Genomic DNA, 17,383 nt, shown 5'->3' with positions numbered 1-17,383 from the left:
TGCTTTGCTAATCCTGTGTGGAAGCTGTCAGGCGTGGGGCCCTCCAGAAGTGTTTGGAGCTCCTACACGTTTCCAAAACGAGAACTGCCAAAGAGCTTGTCATCCTTGCGAGAGAAAGCTCCCTCGTGTGGACGAGAGGAACGGCTGCAGTGATGAGCAGCAGCATTAGGGTCTTGCATTGTGATTGTAAGTTCTTAGGACTTTTTTCCCCAATGCAAGTCATTCAAGTTTAGTATGCACTGCTTTCTAAAGCTGTGTATCAACACCTAGCTGTCTGCTATATGTATGCAAGTCCAGTTTAAATGATGTGACCATGAAGGGAGCTAAAGCAGTTGATTATTATATCAAATTTTATATAACGATTATGAATACGATTGTATATTTTACATACATACAAATCCCTCAGTATTATAGAAATTTCTGTAAATTATACTTCATAGAACTTGTATTAAACTTCAAGGTTTTTCTTTTTATTTTTCCCTTTCCTGAGCATGTATCCCAAAGTGTATTTATGTATTTCAAAAATCTCTATCAAAGTGATTTTGGATCTTGCTGCAGTTTGGAGTCCTTGGCTCAAAGCCCTATCTGATTTATCAAGTACAGCTGCACAGTAAGTATAGAGATGAATTTGTGATGGAGCATAATTCATCTTGATACCAAATTTCTTTTAGAAATTTACTTCTGGGCTGAGTAGGATTCATACTTGTGATCTGAAGGCAGAAGGCTGCATCTCATTAGCAAAACCCGGAGGCATTTACTTCCATAAATGCTAATACTGTTCCCCTGAGGATGAAGTACTTAATGCGGGTGAAGAGAGGCACATAATTTAGAGTTACAGTGGAGGTTTACATTTATCAGCTCAGATTCATTACTAGGTAGAGGACTGAGACAGCACAGTGTGCTGACCCACTGCAAAGAAAAAAATAAAGTGTTACACTGAGATTTGCTATTGGGTTAACTGGTTAAATGATAAAGTAAGAGCTTGTTCAGAGCTATCTGGATTCTAGCTTGTGGAACATGGCTCTACAGACATAACTGAAGTTATTGAAGCATGGGATTTGAGATTTTTAACAAGGCACAATGGTGAAATGAGATTTGTGTCTGTCTTCATAAATTCTGCTCATTTGAGATAGTTTGGAGTTATCTTTTAAGTGAGGGATAGTTACTTTAGTGAGAAAATAGCATTCTCCTTTAAGAGCTGTGAACAAGGAACACTTGGATGAGCTGTTCTTATGGTTGTGCTTGTCAAGAAATGCATGAGCCTGAACTTGTGGGGAAGCAGGAACTTCTTAGGAAGCTGCACATCTTGGAGGCTGATAAGCAGGAGAATGAGTGCTGGGAGAAGCACCCTGATAGTGAGGTTTGGAGCTGTGCCAGCTCACTGGATCTCTGACTGTGATCCACTGCTGGATCAGCACAGCAGATGCTGCTCCTCAGCTATCAGTTTGAATCAAAAGATACTCAGCACTACTGAAAGGATGTTCCTTCTGCCTGTAAGTACTTGGACTACACTCTGTAAGGTCACAGGGTGTGCTGTGATGTGGGAGAAGTGGCCTATGCTGTCACAAATGGGGTGAGGAGTCTTTAGGATGGTTTACACCTTATTTATGTATAACTTCTGCATTTTTGAAGTTCCTTAACAGTAGGTACTTTCTCTCAGTAGCACCTTTGCCTGGTGTATTTTTGATGTTTGCTTTTATTCTTTGGCAGCTCTAGTCTGGATTCTTAAGAAACTGAAATTTGTGTTGGAGTGTATTTTGTCCTGCTTTTCTTCCTCTCTGCAGCCTCTACCCCTCAACACTAAATGTTTTTCACGACAATGGAAAGAGAAGCTGAGGTCCTGTACTGAGTTGCTTTGAATATATTGAAGTTGGATACCTGAACAGGTACAGTGGTTGAAATTAGCGTCCAGAATGACAGAAAGGCTGCAGTGTGAGGTGAACCATAATAATAAAACACCAGAGAATCCACATGTGATGGACAGGAAATGAGATTCCATCTGTTCTGTGATTTGTTCTGCTATACTACTGAAAACAAAAGTGAAGTCAGATTTTTTCATGTTCTTAATATGGCTTTAATTTTTGTGAAGCCACTGTGAGCTGGAAGAACACTGCTTCAAATCCCTGAGTGCTAAGCAGTTAATTTTCTTTTACTAGACCTGTGAGAATTGAAATGATTGATTTAAAAATGCAGGGAAGAAAACTTAACCAAAGCTGGGAGCTTATTCTTGGCTGTAATGACTAATAACTTGTAACCACTTGCATTAAATGAGCTCTTGTTTGAAAATGTATAGATTGTGAATGAATTAATATTATGGATAAATGTTCTGATGTTTTTATATTAATTATTTAAAGCAGTGGTTTGGACTGCTTGGATATAAATTGCAGTAAAACCTTGTCTGTCTTCCAGGAGCTCTACATCAAAGAGGCTTCACAGCAGGTAATGCATAACTGGTCTGAGATAGACAGAGACAGCTTGCTTTTTCACAACTTTCACTACCTCATTTAATTTTTCACTTCTATGGATTGTATTTAAAAGCCTAGCAGGTAAAAAGGAAGATGGGTTAAAACTGATTCTCATTGTTCTCTTCAGACAAAGGTCTCTGGGATCAAGTAAAATGTTCAGTAAAACAAGCTTAAATCTTGTGAAATGTGAGGTGTTGACATGCTACTTCATAGAGCACATAAAGGAAAAAGGTATCCTGAATTTGATGCTTGACTTATTGTCAACTTGTTGGGTTTTTTCTGCTTTATTTGTAATCGTCTTCAAAATCAGGGCTAATGTTCAGCACATTAAAGCACTCCCTTGCATGTGCTTGTGTGTGTGACCTACATATCAGTATGTGAGTTCTTGTCATTTTTCTCTGCAGATGAGAACTGTTTTGCTGTAACAGAGAATATCAGGTGACTACTTAAGTATTTGCTCTGTCTATCCATGCATCCAAGTTTTGCAGATATGAAAAAGTTGAAAATAAAATCACAGTCATTAGAACAAGCAAATGAGAAAGGTGATGGTGAAATTAGTCTCTGAATTATCCTGAGCTACCTCACGCTGTCTTGACAGAGAAAACACTTTATGTAGAGAGAGCAGTGTAAAAAGGTGCTTTTTTGATCGTTGGACTTGCTGTAGTTAACATCACTGGCCATGAGAAGCTGTCCTGCTTCTGCAGTACTGATGATTCATGTGACGGGCACAGAATGGTCAGGATCCAGGGTGGTTACAGGAGTTCTCACCATAGGTCCATTGGGATCTTTAACCTCAGCCTTGTACTGGAATCTAATAATGATGGAAAGAATTCTCCTCATATTTGTAATTTCAGAGACTCACTACCTGCTGTGCAGTGCTGTCTGCAGGCCTGACCATTTTGGATTTTAGAACTCCAATTACTTTATATTTTATGGATTTTTATTTTTTTCCTAGCCAGGTATAGATTATATGATGTATTTGTCAGAAAGTGGATTTCAGGGAAGTTTAGATTTGTCTTCTATTTGGAGCCAGAAATCTAAAAGCAAGAAGTACTAACGGGGGAGAATCCATGCCTCCTCTTCAGTATAAAGTTATTCTCTTCATAGTCTGTTCTTGAGACTCCGTAGTGACACAGCAGGTAAGAAAGCTGTGATGGCAACCTGGCCAATGTCTAGATTTTTCTAGATTCTTTCTATTAGAATGAAGATGGGTGAGCCTGTTGCTAAAGGGTTAGCCTGACTGTGTTGCAATATAAATTAACATTGTGTTCTACCCAATATTCTCTGTGAGGATATTGGAAGTCCCTCAATTTTCTCACACACTTGTATTGTTCACCGAAGTTTCCTTTTCGGGGGAAGAATGGGATGCAGATGTTAGAGAATGGATCTGCTGCATGGTCAGTTTTTTTTCCAGGAGTTGCATTTGGTTTCAGCTGAGGTACACACTGGGAACTAAAAGTGCTCCCTAACTCCCTTAGCCATGTTCTTTTGGCTGTAACAGTACCTCCTGGGTAGCTCACTGGTTCTGTTTGGAAGTAGCACAGCATTAGAGCACAGCACTCTGTGTGGTCTGTACCACCCTCACATGGCATTTCTGAGTGGTGCTACTCCACAAGATGTTAGTTATCCCGTTGATGTGCCCTTAGATACATTCCATGCAGTGACAGCCACGCTCTGTTGCCCATCCCACATCCCCCAGGTAAATACATTAAATGCTACTGAATGATTGAGGTACTTAGGAGTTTCATAAATGACTGCTTTCTGCAGAGCCTTCAAGGCAAACAGAAGTTATAGACTGAATAGCAAATGGTGAGAGAATAGGAAGACTTCTCTCTCTGCTTTCTCTCTTCCCCCATTACAGATGAAAGATGAGATGGGGCATGAGAGAGGTGAGCAAACTCAACTTACTATTTATTAGTAACTACTGACTGCCTAGAGAATGCTGGAATTTGATATCAAATTGATGGTAAGAAAGTGACGAGTCAGAAGCTTATAGTTACTTACCTGTAAAAAATGTGGGAAGCTCTGTAGATTTGAGATTAGCAGCAATCCTAGCACAACCTGGAAGGAGTATTAGAGGTGACTGAGAACATGACCACCAGAAGAGTTTCCTTCAGGTTTCATTATATTGTAATGTTTTAATATGAAGTCTTATAGTGTTTCTTTCATGTTTGTGGGTCTTCTCAAAGCAACTCAGTGTTGCTTGCAATTCTCTTGGTTTCTGTAGTACCGTGGCTCCAAGTTTGTGCCTTTCTGCTGTTTTCCCTTTGGACATCAGGACAGAAGCTGATATGTAAGATAACGTATGGGCACTCATGGATTTGTAGAATGGATTTGCCTAGAATGAATGTGTATTTACTGTCCTAGGTGTGATCTTTCAGGGCTAGGGGTTCCAAGAGGAATGATGAGAAAGCTAATAATCTCCCTTTGCTGTACTGTTCTGATCATGCATCAGTCCTTGAGCTAAGCATACTCTTCTGTTCCTTCTTGCATGCTTATTTTTGTCTGAGTGCCTATACTTCTGACATTGCAGAGCTGAAGTGGAGAAGTGCAGAGCTAATTGAAAATTCTCAAAGTTATTTTTCCATATCTTTTCATTTTTATGGCAATTTTGTGGAAAGACATGCTTGATTCCATCCAAACTTCTAATAATAGATTTTTAAGCAAATGAGAATTGTTAGCTATTTTAATTAAAAATAAAAAATAAAAACAAACCTGCAGGAAGTTTTTCAGCTCTGCTAGTTCATTATGCAACTTACTTTGTACTAGAAAGCAAGCACAAAATGTTAGCTCTGGATCCCTAGAGAAAAATAAAGATAGGGTAAATGATCTATAGAGGAAGTCTTTTCATAGTATTTAAAACAAATCCCTTGGAAGTATTTCCTCAGTGTGTTATATTTCATTTGTATTAAGATGGCTAGGTCTGAATTTTTACCATTCTGTTTTAAGCAAGAGCTGTATTAATCCACATTTTTGCCTATTGGGGCAAATTTATTCCTCATGTTAACTACAGTTATTACAGTGGAGCTCTGTACCTGGAGTGAATTTGGAATCTTTTCTTGGTTTCTTAACCTCTCTCTCAAGAGTAGCAAAGTTCAGTATAAGCATCATGACTTTGAAAATAAGATCTGCATCCTTATGTATGATTACTGCATTGTTCTGATAGGCTATCATTGCAATGATAGGCAAATCATTGCAAGCCTCTTGAACAGGTTTCCATCTGCAACTGAGCTGAAAGACTCCTGAGACCACATCTTTGTTTGAATACTGTTAAATCACTGCAGTGCAGTCACAGTTTCCATGCAGAATTGGGATGACTGCAGTTTGATTATCTTGCAGAGTTGCTCTTTGCATTATTTTCTTAGCTTGCTGAGTTGGTTAGAATTTAGGATTTAGGCAGATAAATGTCTCTGGAGCCAGAAGTAAAAATCATACAGGTGTCGGGTGGGAAAAGAAAACCAATTAACTGTATATAGAATTGGTCAGGGCTTGTTCTCTACAATAAGACTCTGGAATTTGGGAGTACCAGCTTAACTGGTTGGCAGGGGACTGTCATCACAGTCAAAGTAGTATATTTTGTGATATTGTTACAACAGAGACTCATAGTCAGTGGTTCAATGTCCAAATGGAGATTAGTGATGAGTGGTGTGCCTCAGGGTTCTGTACTGGGACTGATGCTCTTTAATATCTTTATTAATGACATCAATAGGTGGATCAAATGCACCCTCACTAAGTTTGTGGATAACACCAAGGTGTGAGATGTGGTTGACACACCTGACACAGGATGCCATCCAGAGAGACCAGACAGGTTGAGCAGTGGGCCCAGGAGAACCTCATGACATTCAACAAAGCCAAGTGCATCCCCCACTAGCAGTACAAGCTGGGGGATGTAAGGATAGAGCACAGCCCTGCCAAAAAGTGCTTATGGTTAGCAGCTGGAAATGAGCCAGCAATGTGCCCTCACAACCCAGAGAGCCAACTGTATCCTGAGCTGCATCCAAAGCAGCACAACCAGCAGAATGAGGGAGGGGATCCTGTCATTCTACTCTGAGACCTCACCTGGAGCACTGCATTCAGATGGGAAGTGCTTGGTACAGGAGAGACATGGAGCTGTTGGAGAGTGTCCAGAGGAGAGACAAAATTGATCCCAGGGATGGAACACCTCCCTGTGAGGACAGGCTGAGAGCTGGGCTGTGCAACCTGGAGAAGGGAAGGCTCAGGGAGACCTGAGAGCAGCCTTTCAGTATCTGAAGGAGGGGTTGTGAGAAGGAAGGGGACAGACTCTTTAGTAGGGTCTGTTGTGATAGGGCAAAGGGAAATGGTTTCAAATTAGAAGAGGGGGGATTTAGATGGGGTATAAGGAAGAAGTTTTTCACAGTGAAAGTGGTGAGGCGGTGCAAGAGGTTGCCCAGAGAGGTGGTGGAAGCTCTGTCCCTGGAGGCATTCAAGATCAGGCTGGACAGGGCTCAGAGCACCTGATCTAGCTGTAGATGCTCCTGTCCACTGCTGAGGAGTTGGACCAGATGACCTTTAAAGGTTCCTTCTACCTCAAACAGATTCTCTGATTACTGCATGCTCATTCCATTTTACCAGCAGAAAAAGCTCTCTGGGTATCCCATTAAACTCATAATGATCCATTTCCATATTGAGAACATCTGGTCTCTATAGCACATGTCACAGATGTCACAGCTTAACATAGCTATTGCTGTAGATGTGGTCACAGTCATTTCCCTAACAGCAGGATAGCACCTGCCCTTGCAGTTACCATGCTGAGAAATGGCAGAAGGTCCATCTTACTTCCAGCAAAATCACAGGGTTCTTATCTGTGTTGTCTTTGTTATCATCATAGTTTATTACTTCTCTCGGGATTGTTCAAAATCTGCAGAATTTACTGAATGTGGGCACAAGGCTCTTCCTTTCTGTTTGGGATACAGTAGTAATGCCTGTTCTCTGGTGGGGTGGAGAACTAAGTCCTTACTGATGCTATCTGAAGCCTTCGTGTATGTCAGAACTGAGGTTTATTTGTCAAAATACAGATGTGGTGTTGTGGTTCATTTTTTCAGCATTTAAGATTTTTTGGCACCACTATTGATGGAAAAGATGTTATTGCTTTTAAGCCACATCACTGCAGGATTTCTACCACTGCACATCAGCAGTGCTTTCTGTAGCCTGTCTTCACTTTATTTTTCTGGTAGCTGGTTGTTTTCTTCATATGCTACAGCTGGAATACATTCTGATTAGTCCCTGTGAATTCCTTCTGTGTGAAGAGGCAGAGGAGGTTATATGTAATGTACAAGGTCACTCATGGGATTATTTTTCCTGAGTGTACAGAAATTATCTGTCAGTTTATAGGAGAAATAATAGTTAAAACTAATTTGAGATAGAAACAGAGAAAATAAAAAAATGCGGAGAGGATTGGCTTGGCTCTTACTGGGCTTATGCAGCTTTGTCTTCCTAAGGCCAAAAGCCAGATCTCACAGGGGTTTGAAGCTCTGAATGTTGGCCCCAGGAAGAGAGGGGAAAGAAAACAGTCCAAGGAATGCTGGCAAGCAAAATCTGCCAAGCATGCAGTAGGGAAGGCCTGCATGCAGGAGCATCCATCTTCCTAGCCAAAGACTGGGGTTAGCCGCTCCAAGAGGATTTTCCAGTCATCCCTTGTGAGCTCTGTAGGAGTAAGGGAAAATATGAATGCTGTGAGACTCCTGCTGCTGCGTTGTGCTTCAGGGTTGGCACAGCTGTTGAGGCAATATTTTGAGTTTTGAGAGCCGCAGAACACGTTTCAGATCTCAGGGAAAGGTTAGTATTTAAAGCAGTGCCATTTTCTTAGTTAATCAAAAATATACACAGAGGTTCTAGAAAAATAGAACTCTTCAAAATCAGCATGTGGTTCAAAACTTTATGTAGCACATCAGGCAAGTGCTCTTAAAGAAGTGGAAACCAAACTCTGACATGTAAACCCCTTACGCTACAAAACTCATGGCTTCATTGTACAGAGGTTCCATATGTCTCCTATAGGAAGAATGGAACAAATGAGTTTTCTCATTTCTTCAGTTTCTGAAACTGAAGCCAGTGAAACCTCACTAATGTGTGTTAGTATGTCAGTTTTGGTTTTCTTCAGATACAGTAAGATGGTAGGAAATATCCAAAGCCCACATTAGTTGTGCTAAACACAAAACATTACATAGATTCTCTATGTCAGATTGCAACTATTGTTATAATAAATCATGACTGATGATTTGCTCTTGGATCCTTTTACTCAGCAGTCTGAAAGTGTGAACTGCTACCTAAATATAGATTAAAAAGTAACTCTCTCGAAGGTTCAATATAATATATTCATTTCAGTCTTCCTTATGAAAATGAAAGCTGGAAACTTTCATGGAAACACAAGGGACAGGAGAGAAAAATTTTTAAGGCTTTAATGCATAAAATCTTCAGGCAGTGCTTTGTGGTTTCAGCTGGATTGGCACATTATCAGCACTTTATGACAAAGTGTTGGAGAAATATAAAAATATATTTAAGCTTAGTATATTGTGTCCTGTTCTGAGTTTTGGAGTTTCTCTTGAAGAATGGAAATACTAATTAGAAAAAGGTGTGTGAAGAACAAACTTGTCTGGGGATTAAATGCTGCTGATGGAATAATGCATCAAACTGTCAGAGCAACAGCTTCTTTATTTGATTCCCCACAAGCTCAATGAATATTTGCCAGAGCTGTCCTGCATGTGCAACGTTCAAATCACTTCTGTATGAAGAATGAAGAGAGGCTATAAAACCATATTCTTCCATACTTAAATGTCATCTAGAGGAAAAGAAAGTAACAGCTACTGAATACTACTTACACCTTCCCCAAAATAAGCAGGTAAACAATCTTTATCCCTTTTATCACTGCCACTATCTGTAAAAGGAGGACCACAGCTCTGGTCAGCAAAATTCAGCTTCAGGATGTGGAGTCTGCAAAGTACCGTTAGTCAGCACATCCTCTCTCTCCTTTAAAAACAACTCTCTTTGCAGGCTCTTTTGACCTCCTCCTGGTCTGGATTTCAGCTGACGTGTTACAGGTCTTGCTAGGACATGAGAAAAGAGCTGCCCTGTTCACCATTAACGTACACGTGAGCATTTATCTGGGAAAGGTGAGCCTGTGCTTACCACATAGCAGCCCTCCCATGTCAGGGCAGGCTACACTTAATCACTGTAACATTTCTCAAATGTTGGAGGGCTCAGATGTTGTGGGCCAGGGACTTCAGAGAAATTGAACTCCAGTGGAGGTCTGCCTACACCTTTTGCATTTACCAGAACAAAAAAAAAAATCTGTTAAATTACATGTCAAATGTATATTTCATGTTGGTGTGCTTCTTTCATATGTACAAAGTATATGTGTAACAAAGTACAACAATTTTTGCTTAAGAAATAATGTTTTAGTAGTGCAGAAGTGGAACTGATCAACAGCTGGAAATTTGGTATTATTAAAACCTCTATTACCTGGATATTTCCACTCAGGAGCTGGCAAAACCACTTCCATCCAAAATGCAGCTTTCATTTGAATTTGATGTTCTTTTTTTTTTTTCTTTTCATTTTCAAGAATTCTTCACTTAGTCTGGAAAAAGTCTAAGATAGATCATAGCAATAAAGTTTGCCTTTGTGATACTGCTCTGGAGCAGAGATGAAGCTGACTAGCTCACTGCTCCAATACTGTATTACATCAGTACAACTATCAGCTTTTTTTCTGTATTTGATTAAGAATTCAGTGGAAGGAAATATTTGTATTTCATTTTTATCCTGAATCTCAACTTGCCACAGAGTTAATATAACAAAATGGTGTTGAATTTTTTTAGTAATCTCTACTATGCATTATCACATTCCTGACCTGTATACTAGCATGTTAGACCTGTATTTCCTAGAAAGAGCAGCTTTGGCATCTGAATGTGAAGTGCTTTGGACTGCATTTTCAGAAAGCACTGACTGTGTTCTCTCTGCTGACTTTTTAAAATGACCACTTCTATATTCTATTCATTTAGATGATCACACAACAGAAACTGTTGAAGTCCTTTATTACAAAGATCAAAAGTCATGGTTACCATTTACATACACAATTTACAAATTATTCACAAAGGAAGTAACAGCTATACAAGAACTGACAGCTTACTTTAGCCCAAGTAGGAGATGGGACACTACAGTTGTTTCCCTGCTTTATTTACTGAAAGAAAAGGTGTCTCTGTGGTTTTTTTTTTTTCTATTGTTGTTGTTATCTGTATGTGTTAAACACTGACCAGTGTTTAGGTAGCACCTTTAGTTATATCTGATCATATACTGACCTTTTCTTCATTGCAAAGAGCACAGTGCATGTATAAACATGCACTGAGATCTGTAGTTTTGTCACAATGCTGAGTTTTTGTTTGATGGGAATCCTATAGATTTTGGTATAATGTAGTGGTCAGGCTTAACAAAGCTGATTTGTGGGTTTTCTCTGATTTTCAGCAATATTTCATTGAAACAAAACTGGAGATTATTATCAAAACTCTTATTCTAAGAACTAAATTGAGGATGGCTGCTATATCTTTTAATAAGACTACATGATCTTAACATAGATGTTAGCCAGGCTATTAGATGTCTTCAATACCACAACTGATTTATTGCTTTTCTCTTGTTCAGGTTAGCATTTTTTATACCATTTCCTAAAGCTATTTCAGAGACCGAGAAACTTAACATCAAAGAGTGCTAATTTACCAAATCTCACAACATAGGATTTTATCACAGGGTATCTTACAGCACTCAACAAAAAGAGTGAATTTCCAAATCCCTTGATACGAAAGCACAATATCAACAGTGCAATAGCTGCCATTTGTCTAAACCTACAGACATCCATAATTACATTTTTTTTTTTCTGTCCACTGGAATGATGTTTAGACAGTTATTGAAGGAACATACTGATAAAGGAGCAAACAAATATAGATATGGAAATCACCAATGTAATGTTGCATCCAAATTTTAAGCAATAAAGCAAAACACTTCACAAAGGTTTTTACATCTAATGGAACTGTTTAGTGGGCATCATCCAAATAGTTATGATAGTATTATGATGGTATGACTTTCTACCCAGGAATCAAATATTCTCAAAGCCTACAGTATTCCCAGGGTATAGATAAAGACTTGCAGATGCCATAGTAAACTTGAAATACAGTAATAGGCAAAGACTTCAGTGGCACCACCTGTACATACAGCTGAGTTATTGGAACCTTACAGAACAGAGCGACGTTGCAGTATGCCTTTGGTAAGGCTTCTTGCTGGTTTAAAAAGGTAGATTTTTCTCTAAGGAGATTGTCCAGCAGTACTGGTTTCACTTCTGTTCAGTGGAAGGTCTCTTTATTGATCCACATAAGACTCCGTGTTTCGTTTGGTTTGCATTCATACTCAATGCTGCCAAAGCTGTTTCCCCATTGGCAGTGATCCCGTTTGTGGTAGTTGTAGAATTTGACTTGCCAGACTGTTTCAAAAACACCAATGTCATTAAACTGTGAAGAAAAGGGAGTATCGGTGTTAGTAAGCTTTTTTGTTGCTCTTCTTATGAGAAACTTATGAAATTGGAACAGAAAATAGCTAATGTATGGGTTATTGTTCCACCAGTCAACAAATCAAAGATCTGTAAAACCTACTCGGCCTAGCGGCCTCAAAGTCTTTTATACTTAAACATGCATAAAACATGAGGGATCAGATTCTCCATTTACTGCCCTCTTGCATTTATTTATGTCTGGTAAAGGCAAGGGAGTAAAAATGTTAAGCTTCCCATATGGGTAGGTGTTATTAATGTGAAGAATCAAAGCTAGAAATCTCTCTCAGGACAACAGAGCAGTGGTGTTTTGTTGAGCTCCAAGTGGCTTGGTATACATCATGTAGCAGAGATCTGTAGTGATCTAGGCTATCACTTCAACTGTATACTGTATCTGGAGGCTGCAGTGTGAATTGGGAAGATACCTTGTTTTGATCAGTCTCAAATATTTAATGTCCCTGTGTTTTTTTAGAGCAGTGTCACGATTGAGACATTTTTTCCTTGTAAGCATTTCCATCACTCACTCTGACAGCTTCTTCACTTGACTCTTTTCCATTCCCATCATGTGCCTGGAAGATGACCTTTGATCATCTTCCTAGATGAATCACACTTGCAAAGAGAGTATGAAAGCTCCTTTGTACAGTGACTCTTACTAAGCACAACCATTTATACTTAATTTTCTCAGAATGGACATTGCTTGGAAACTCTCCCCAGCCCACTTTGTTTTCTTAAATTCAGTTCTGACAGCAGTAGGAGTTACTCTGTGCTGTCAGTAGAAGATTTTTATTTGGCTCCAGTTGTGTTACCTCAAAGGTGTAGCTGAAGTGTTTCTGCCACTTCAATTGATGAAGAAAGAATCAAAGGTGCAAGCTATTTTATCTCTCTCAGCAACTGAAACTTTTATTAATGATCCTTCACTAAAACCCTCTAAGGGTAATCCTGATACCACTTATAAGGCAAGATAGTGAAGGTTAAGTACATTGAATATTGCTGTGCACAATCTGCATAGAGAAATCTTTAGTAGAGAAGGGCATCAACTGCAGTTGTCTAGAGACTGAGGAAGAAAAAAGATTGGTCCAGAATTTCCACTTCCACTATTTGTGGAAGGCAATAAGATACAAGAGCGGAGTTGTATTTCATTGATGTATAGAAAAAAAATCTGAATTTCAAAAAGAGATTAAGGAAGGAAGAAAAGTTGTCTTCCTCTAGTGACCCCATTTGCTAATCTACTCTGGGTGGTTTGTCTGACTTTTGTGGATTTCCACAAGAAGGAAAGAATTAATTGCAGAGCTTTTCTACTACCGTGTTCTGCTCAGCCCAGTACTTGCACATGCACCAACTCTGTGGCATCGTGAGGAGTATCCTGCATCCTCAGAGTTCCTGTGGTGGCTCCTGCCACACAGTGGCTCTTCTACAGGGCCAGCACATGGTCTTCCCCAGGGAAGATGGATGGCTCTGCACTTTGAAGGTTAGATTTAGTGCTGTAGGCACAAGAGTTATTTAATCAATCCCTCTGAATTTGTGTGGTGTTTATTAGGGGAATACAGATCTGACTTTCCTAATTCAGTCTTAACCTGGCCTAACCAAGAATAAAATGAGAGCCGAAGAAAGGTTTCTAACTTAGTTTACACCATTTGCTGGACAGTTTAGAGTTTTCCATGTTGTGAACATACCTAAGCACTGAGGTAACAGAAACGCATCCTCAGGGCATGCAAGAAATAAATGCATCATTTTCATGAATGCTTTGTCTTTTAGGCATTATCAAAATGGTTTTGACGTCAGGACTGACCTCTCAATCTATTTCTAGTGTAAGTTCAGACTTTAAGCCTTAGAGTCCTTTCCTGCCCAGGATACATCAGTATTCTGCCTGTTACAGAAAAAGAAGTGGAGGCAGCAGTTCCTCCTAGCTGAAGGAAATAGGAAAAAGTAAAGCTGCACACAGTGACCATAGTTTTGAAGATTTGGGAAGTAGGCATTAGCAGCTCTTGAAATGGGATGCCTGTAGCTAGTTCCCTAAATCTGTCATAGGTCTGTCTAGCTAAGCAGATAAATAATGAGTTAAGCATGTAAATATAGGCAACTCAACCAGGATTTAAGACTTCAAAGTATCAATTGTGGACATCTAAGTCTGCACTGAAGAACCAATCTGTCAAAATCAAATACTAAGAGAGGCTAAAAACTTGCTTAGCACTTGTAAATCGTAATAACTTCATGGTTAGTACATCAGGATTTGGTCTGTAAAGCTGCTGTTTAGACAAATATTGTAGCTGCTCATTCTGATCTACAAAAAACAGCTATGAGCTTGTGTCTGAAAACCAGACCCTCCTTGCAATACTTAAAATTACTCAATTTCTGGTAACTGTTGTAAGTTACTCATGTTGTAATTATCAGAAAATTCAAATTAAGATGGTACAATTCTTATTTAGAAAGGGATTGCCATGCTAAATGGTGATTCCAAAAGAAGAAAACAAATAGTAAAGATACTCAGTTAAGATGAAATCCTGAGTGGATTGAGCAAATGTGAGAAAAAGCTGAAAATCTGACAGGCTTGGAAAACTTGGCAAGGTCCTAAACTTGTATAAATTGGAATAGAGCTTTAGGAGAGTTTCAGCTGACAATGGCTTACTGTTCCATTTCCACTTTTTGTTACAGGATCTACAGAATAAACAGCACATGTATTCCTCACAATTGTAATTGAAGGGGAGAGACAATGGCAGCCAAAGCAAAATCCCCCTCTGGTGTGTGTTCTCCCACACGTGCTAAAATACATGCTTTCAGCCTCAAGCATGCTCTACTCCTAAAAGCTCTAGCAGCACTGGCAGGCTAAAGAGGGTTCTCTGTATTCCAAGGGATGGGGGCATCATTCCTATCCTGGGATCTTGATGGGAGTTCCTGGTTTGCAAATGCCCTTGTAGAAGAGGCGGAAGGTTCAGCTCCCATTTCTTTTTCCTGCAACCCCCCAGAGAGCTATGAAGATCTCTACAAATCCCCCTAGTACTTCCTGGCTTCTGCTACTCTCATGGCTTCCCCTGGGAAGCCATGTTTGTATTTTTTGTGTTTTCCCCCTGTGCTCTAACTAGCAGTCTCACTGATGCAAAGCAAATAGGAGGGCAGCAGCTGTGAGCAGGTTTTGCCCTAGAACATTTCACCTCCATGCTTTCCTTCATAGCTGTCAACTCTCTGCTGCCCTCTGTGCCTTTCCGTGCTGGGCTCCTGCTTCAAAGAGGACCACCTACCTGCATGTTGACCTGGATGGGCTGTCTCTCCCCACTCTTGGTGTGGGGCACCCCTTCTGTGTCATAGATCCCTGTGTAAGAGGCCACTTGTGCATCCCTCGATTTCTCCTCCAGTGGGACATTGACACCCCCGATGCCCATCGTCCTGCAAAGAGATGGGAGGCATCCTTTCAGCAGTCCTGCAGGCCCCTTTCCTAGCAGCTTGGTGCCAGCAGGTAGGCTTGAATCCTGGCAGCCTCTGTGCTGAGGATGCTTCAGGGATTTTAGCAGGCCTCCAGGTGCTGCTGACTCACTGGGGCTCCTGAAAAGTGTTAGGAATCTCAGGGCTCAGCAGTCACCCAGGGAAGGTGTAAAAAGGAAAGGAAGGAGGGTGCTGGTGGGGGGAAGAGAGATGATCCTCAGCAGCTAGGGAGTGGTTAGTTGAATCGCTTCTCCAGAGCTATCCTCCAGCCAGAGCCATTTTTCCATTTGCATCCTCCCTGCTTCCAGTCTCTGCTTTGCCATGGTGCAGTGAGGCTCGGTCTGGAGAGCATCCCCAGCTTGCAGGGCTGGAGGGGATCTTCTCTAGGGAGAAAAGGAGCTGGACCTTAAAGAGCCTCACGGGAGGTGGGGATGGAGAGAGAGAGAAGCAGCTCCTAAAGGCAGCCTCTCTTCCAAGCCAGTCTCTCATGCTGGCTGGGCAAAGCAGCAGGAACAGCTGGCCAGGGATCTGGAAACAGCAAAGCAAAAGGGCGGGGAGGGAGAAATGACGGAAACCTTGCTCTGTCAGCCTGCCAGGAAAAAATATTAAACCACTAAAAATAAAAGCAGCGGGAAAGGGAGGGCTGCGGGGGCCGCGATGGAGAGGATGCACTTACGTGGCCTGCACGGTGCCGGGCCGGAGAGCCACCTCAATCTTGTATTTGGCCCCGGTGAGCAGCTTGATGGTGCGGTTCTGGCCGAAGCGCTGCCCGTCTACCTTGAAGTACACCGCCCCGTCGTTGGGCTGGATTTTGAGGGAGACGCTGATTTTCACGAGGCTGGGGATGTCAACCATCGCGTGGCTGCGGGGTCTGCACCCGTCTCGCCCCCTCCGCGGAAGGCGGCCAGCAGAGGAGACCGAGACGGCGAGGGAGAGGAAGAGGAGGAGGGAGGAGGAAGAGGAGGGGCTGCCAGATCCGAGCCAGCCCAGCCCTTCCCAAAAGCAGCGGATGATATATTTGTTTTTCCCTCCCCCGCTAATCACGGAGCAGCATCTGTGCTGCGGATCTTCCCTCCATCTCCCTGTTTGGGGGACATTTGCAGCTGCTCAAATGGCCGTGGGTTAGCAGGGAGTTAATCCGGCCTCGGTTATGGCAGGCTTAATCCCGCCGTCATTCCCGGGCCGGGCCGGGCGGGGCGGTTCAGCACCACGGGCGCGGACAGCAGCGCGGCTGTAAGCGGCGCAATCGGGCACGATTTGTGCTGGCATCTTTCGCTATCGCCTCATCCCGACTCTCATATTGTCGCAGAAAAAAAACAACCAGACAACAGCAACAACAACATCAAGAAGAAAAAGACAAACAAGCAAACAAACATAATGTTTCTAAGGAGAAAGATCTTTGAAACTGGAAGTTGTAACTTCCAGTTCTTAGCTCTCCGTCCATCTCATTCCAGTTTGCAAAAATTACTTTTCATTAGGAGCAGAAGATTTAGGCATCTTTTCCACTCTTTTGCATCTATGCTTTTAAAACTGCAATGTTCTCACAGTTGGCACAGGATTTTGGCCAAAAAAAATTTGCAGGAAGGCCAACTGTGTTCTGGGCTGCATTAAAAAAGGGGTGGCCAGCAGGGAGAGGGAGGTGATTGTCCCCCTCTACTCGCTCTTCTGAGGCCCCGTATGCAGTACTGCGACCAGGCCTGGGGTCCCCAGCACAAGAAGGATGTGGAGCTCATAGAGCAGATCCAGAGGAGGGCCACTAAGATGATCAGAGGGCTGGAACACCTCTCCTATCAAGAAAGGTTGAGGGAAAACTGGGCGTGTTTAGCTTGGAGAAGAGAAGGCTCTGGGGAGACCTCATTGTGGTGTTCCAGTACTTGAAGGGAGCCTATAAACAGGAGAGGGAATGGCTGTTTATGAGGATGCATAGTGATAGGACAAGGGGGGGTGGTTTTAAACTGAG

At 41.5% G+C, this 17,383-nt stretch overlaps 2 protein-coding genes across 2 annotated transcripts in view; one reads left to right on the top strand and one right to left on the bottom strand.

Moving 5' to 3' along the window:
* PLEK (pleckstrin) overlaps window positions 1–17,383 on the top strand; it is a 56,091-nt gene that overhangs the window by 17,250 nt on the left and 21,458 nt on the right. The window lies entirely within an intron of this gene.
* CNRIP1 (cannabinoid receptor interacting protein 1) lies at window positions 10,494–16,413 on the bottom strand. The gene is made up of 3 exons (XM_031603303.2): window positions 16,100–16,413; window positions 15,243–15,387; window positions 10,494–11,971 (listed from the first exon to the last, which is right to left on the bottom strand). Exons 1-3 carry the CDS (start codon window positions 16,276–16,278, stop codon window positions 11,807–11,809), a joined length of 489 nt encoding a protein of 162 aa, XP_031459163.1. The 5' UTR covers window positions 16,279–16,413; the 3' UTR covers window positions 10,494–11,806.

This window comes from Phasianus colchicus, chromosome 2, assembly GCF_987193195.1.
Source record: "Phasianus colchicus chromosome 2, bPhaCol1.hap1.1, whole genome shotgun sequence".
Classification (NCBI taxonomy): Eukaryota; Metazoa; Chordata; class Aves; order Galliformes; family Phasianidae; genus Phasianus; species Phasianus colchicus.
The sequence above is the reverse complement of the archived record's forward strand: the minus strand, read 5'-3'. Positions and strand labels throughout refer to the sequence as shown.

Bases quoted from the DNA above. Each gene is read 5' to 3' on its own strand.
- CNRIP1 (XM_031603303.2), bottom strand. From the start codon at position 16,278: ATGGTTGACATCCCCAGCCTCGTGAAAATCAGCGTCTCCCTCAAAATC. The intron at 15,388-16,099 runs GTAAGTGCATCC...ATCTCTTTGCAG, and splicing joins CCCGGCACCGTGCAGGCCAC to GACGATGGGCATCGGGGGTG. The intron at 11,972-15,242 runs GTAGGTGGTCCT...TTTTCTTCACAG, and splicing joins CCATCCAGGTCAACATGCAG to TTTAATGACATTGGTGTTTT.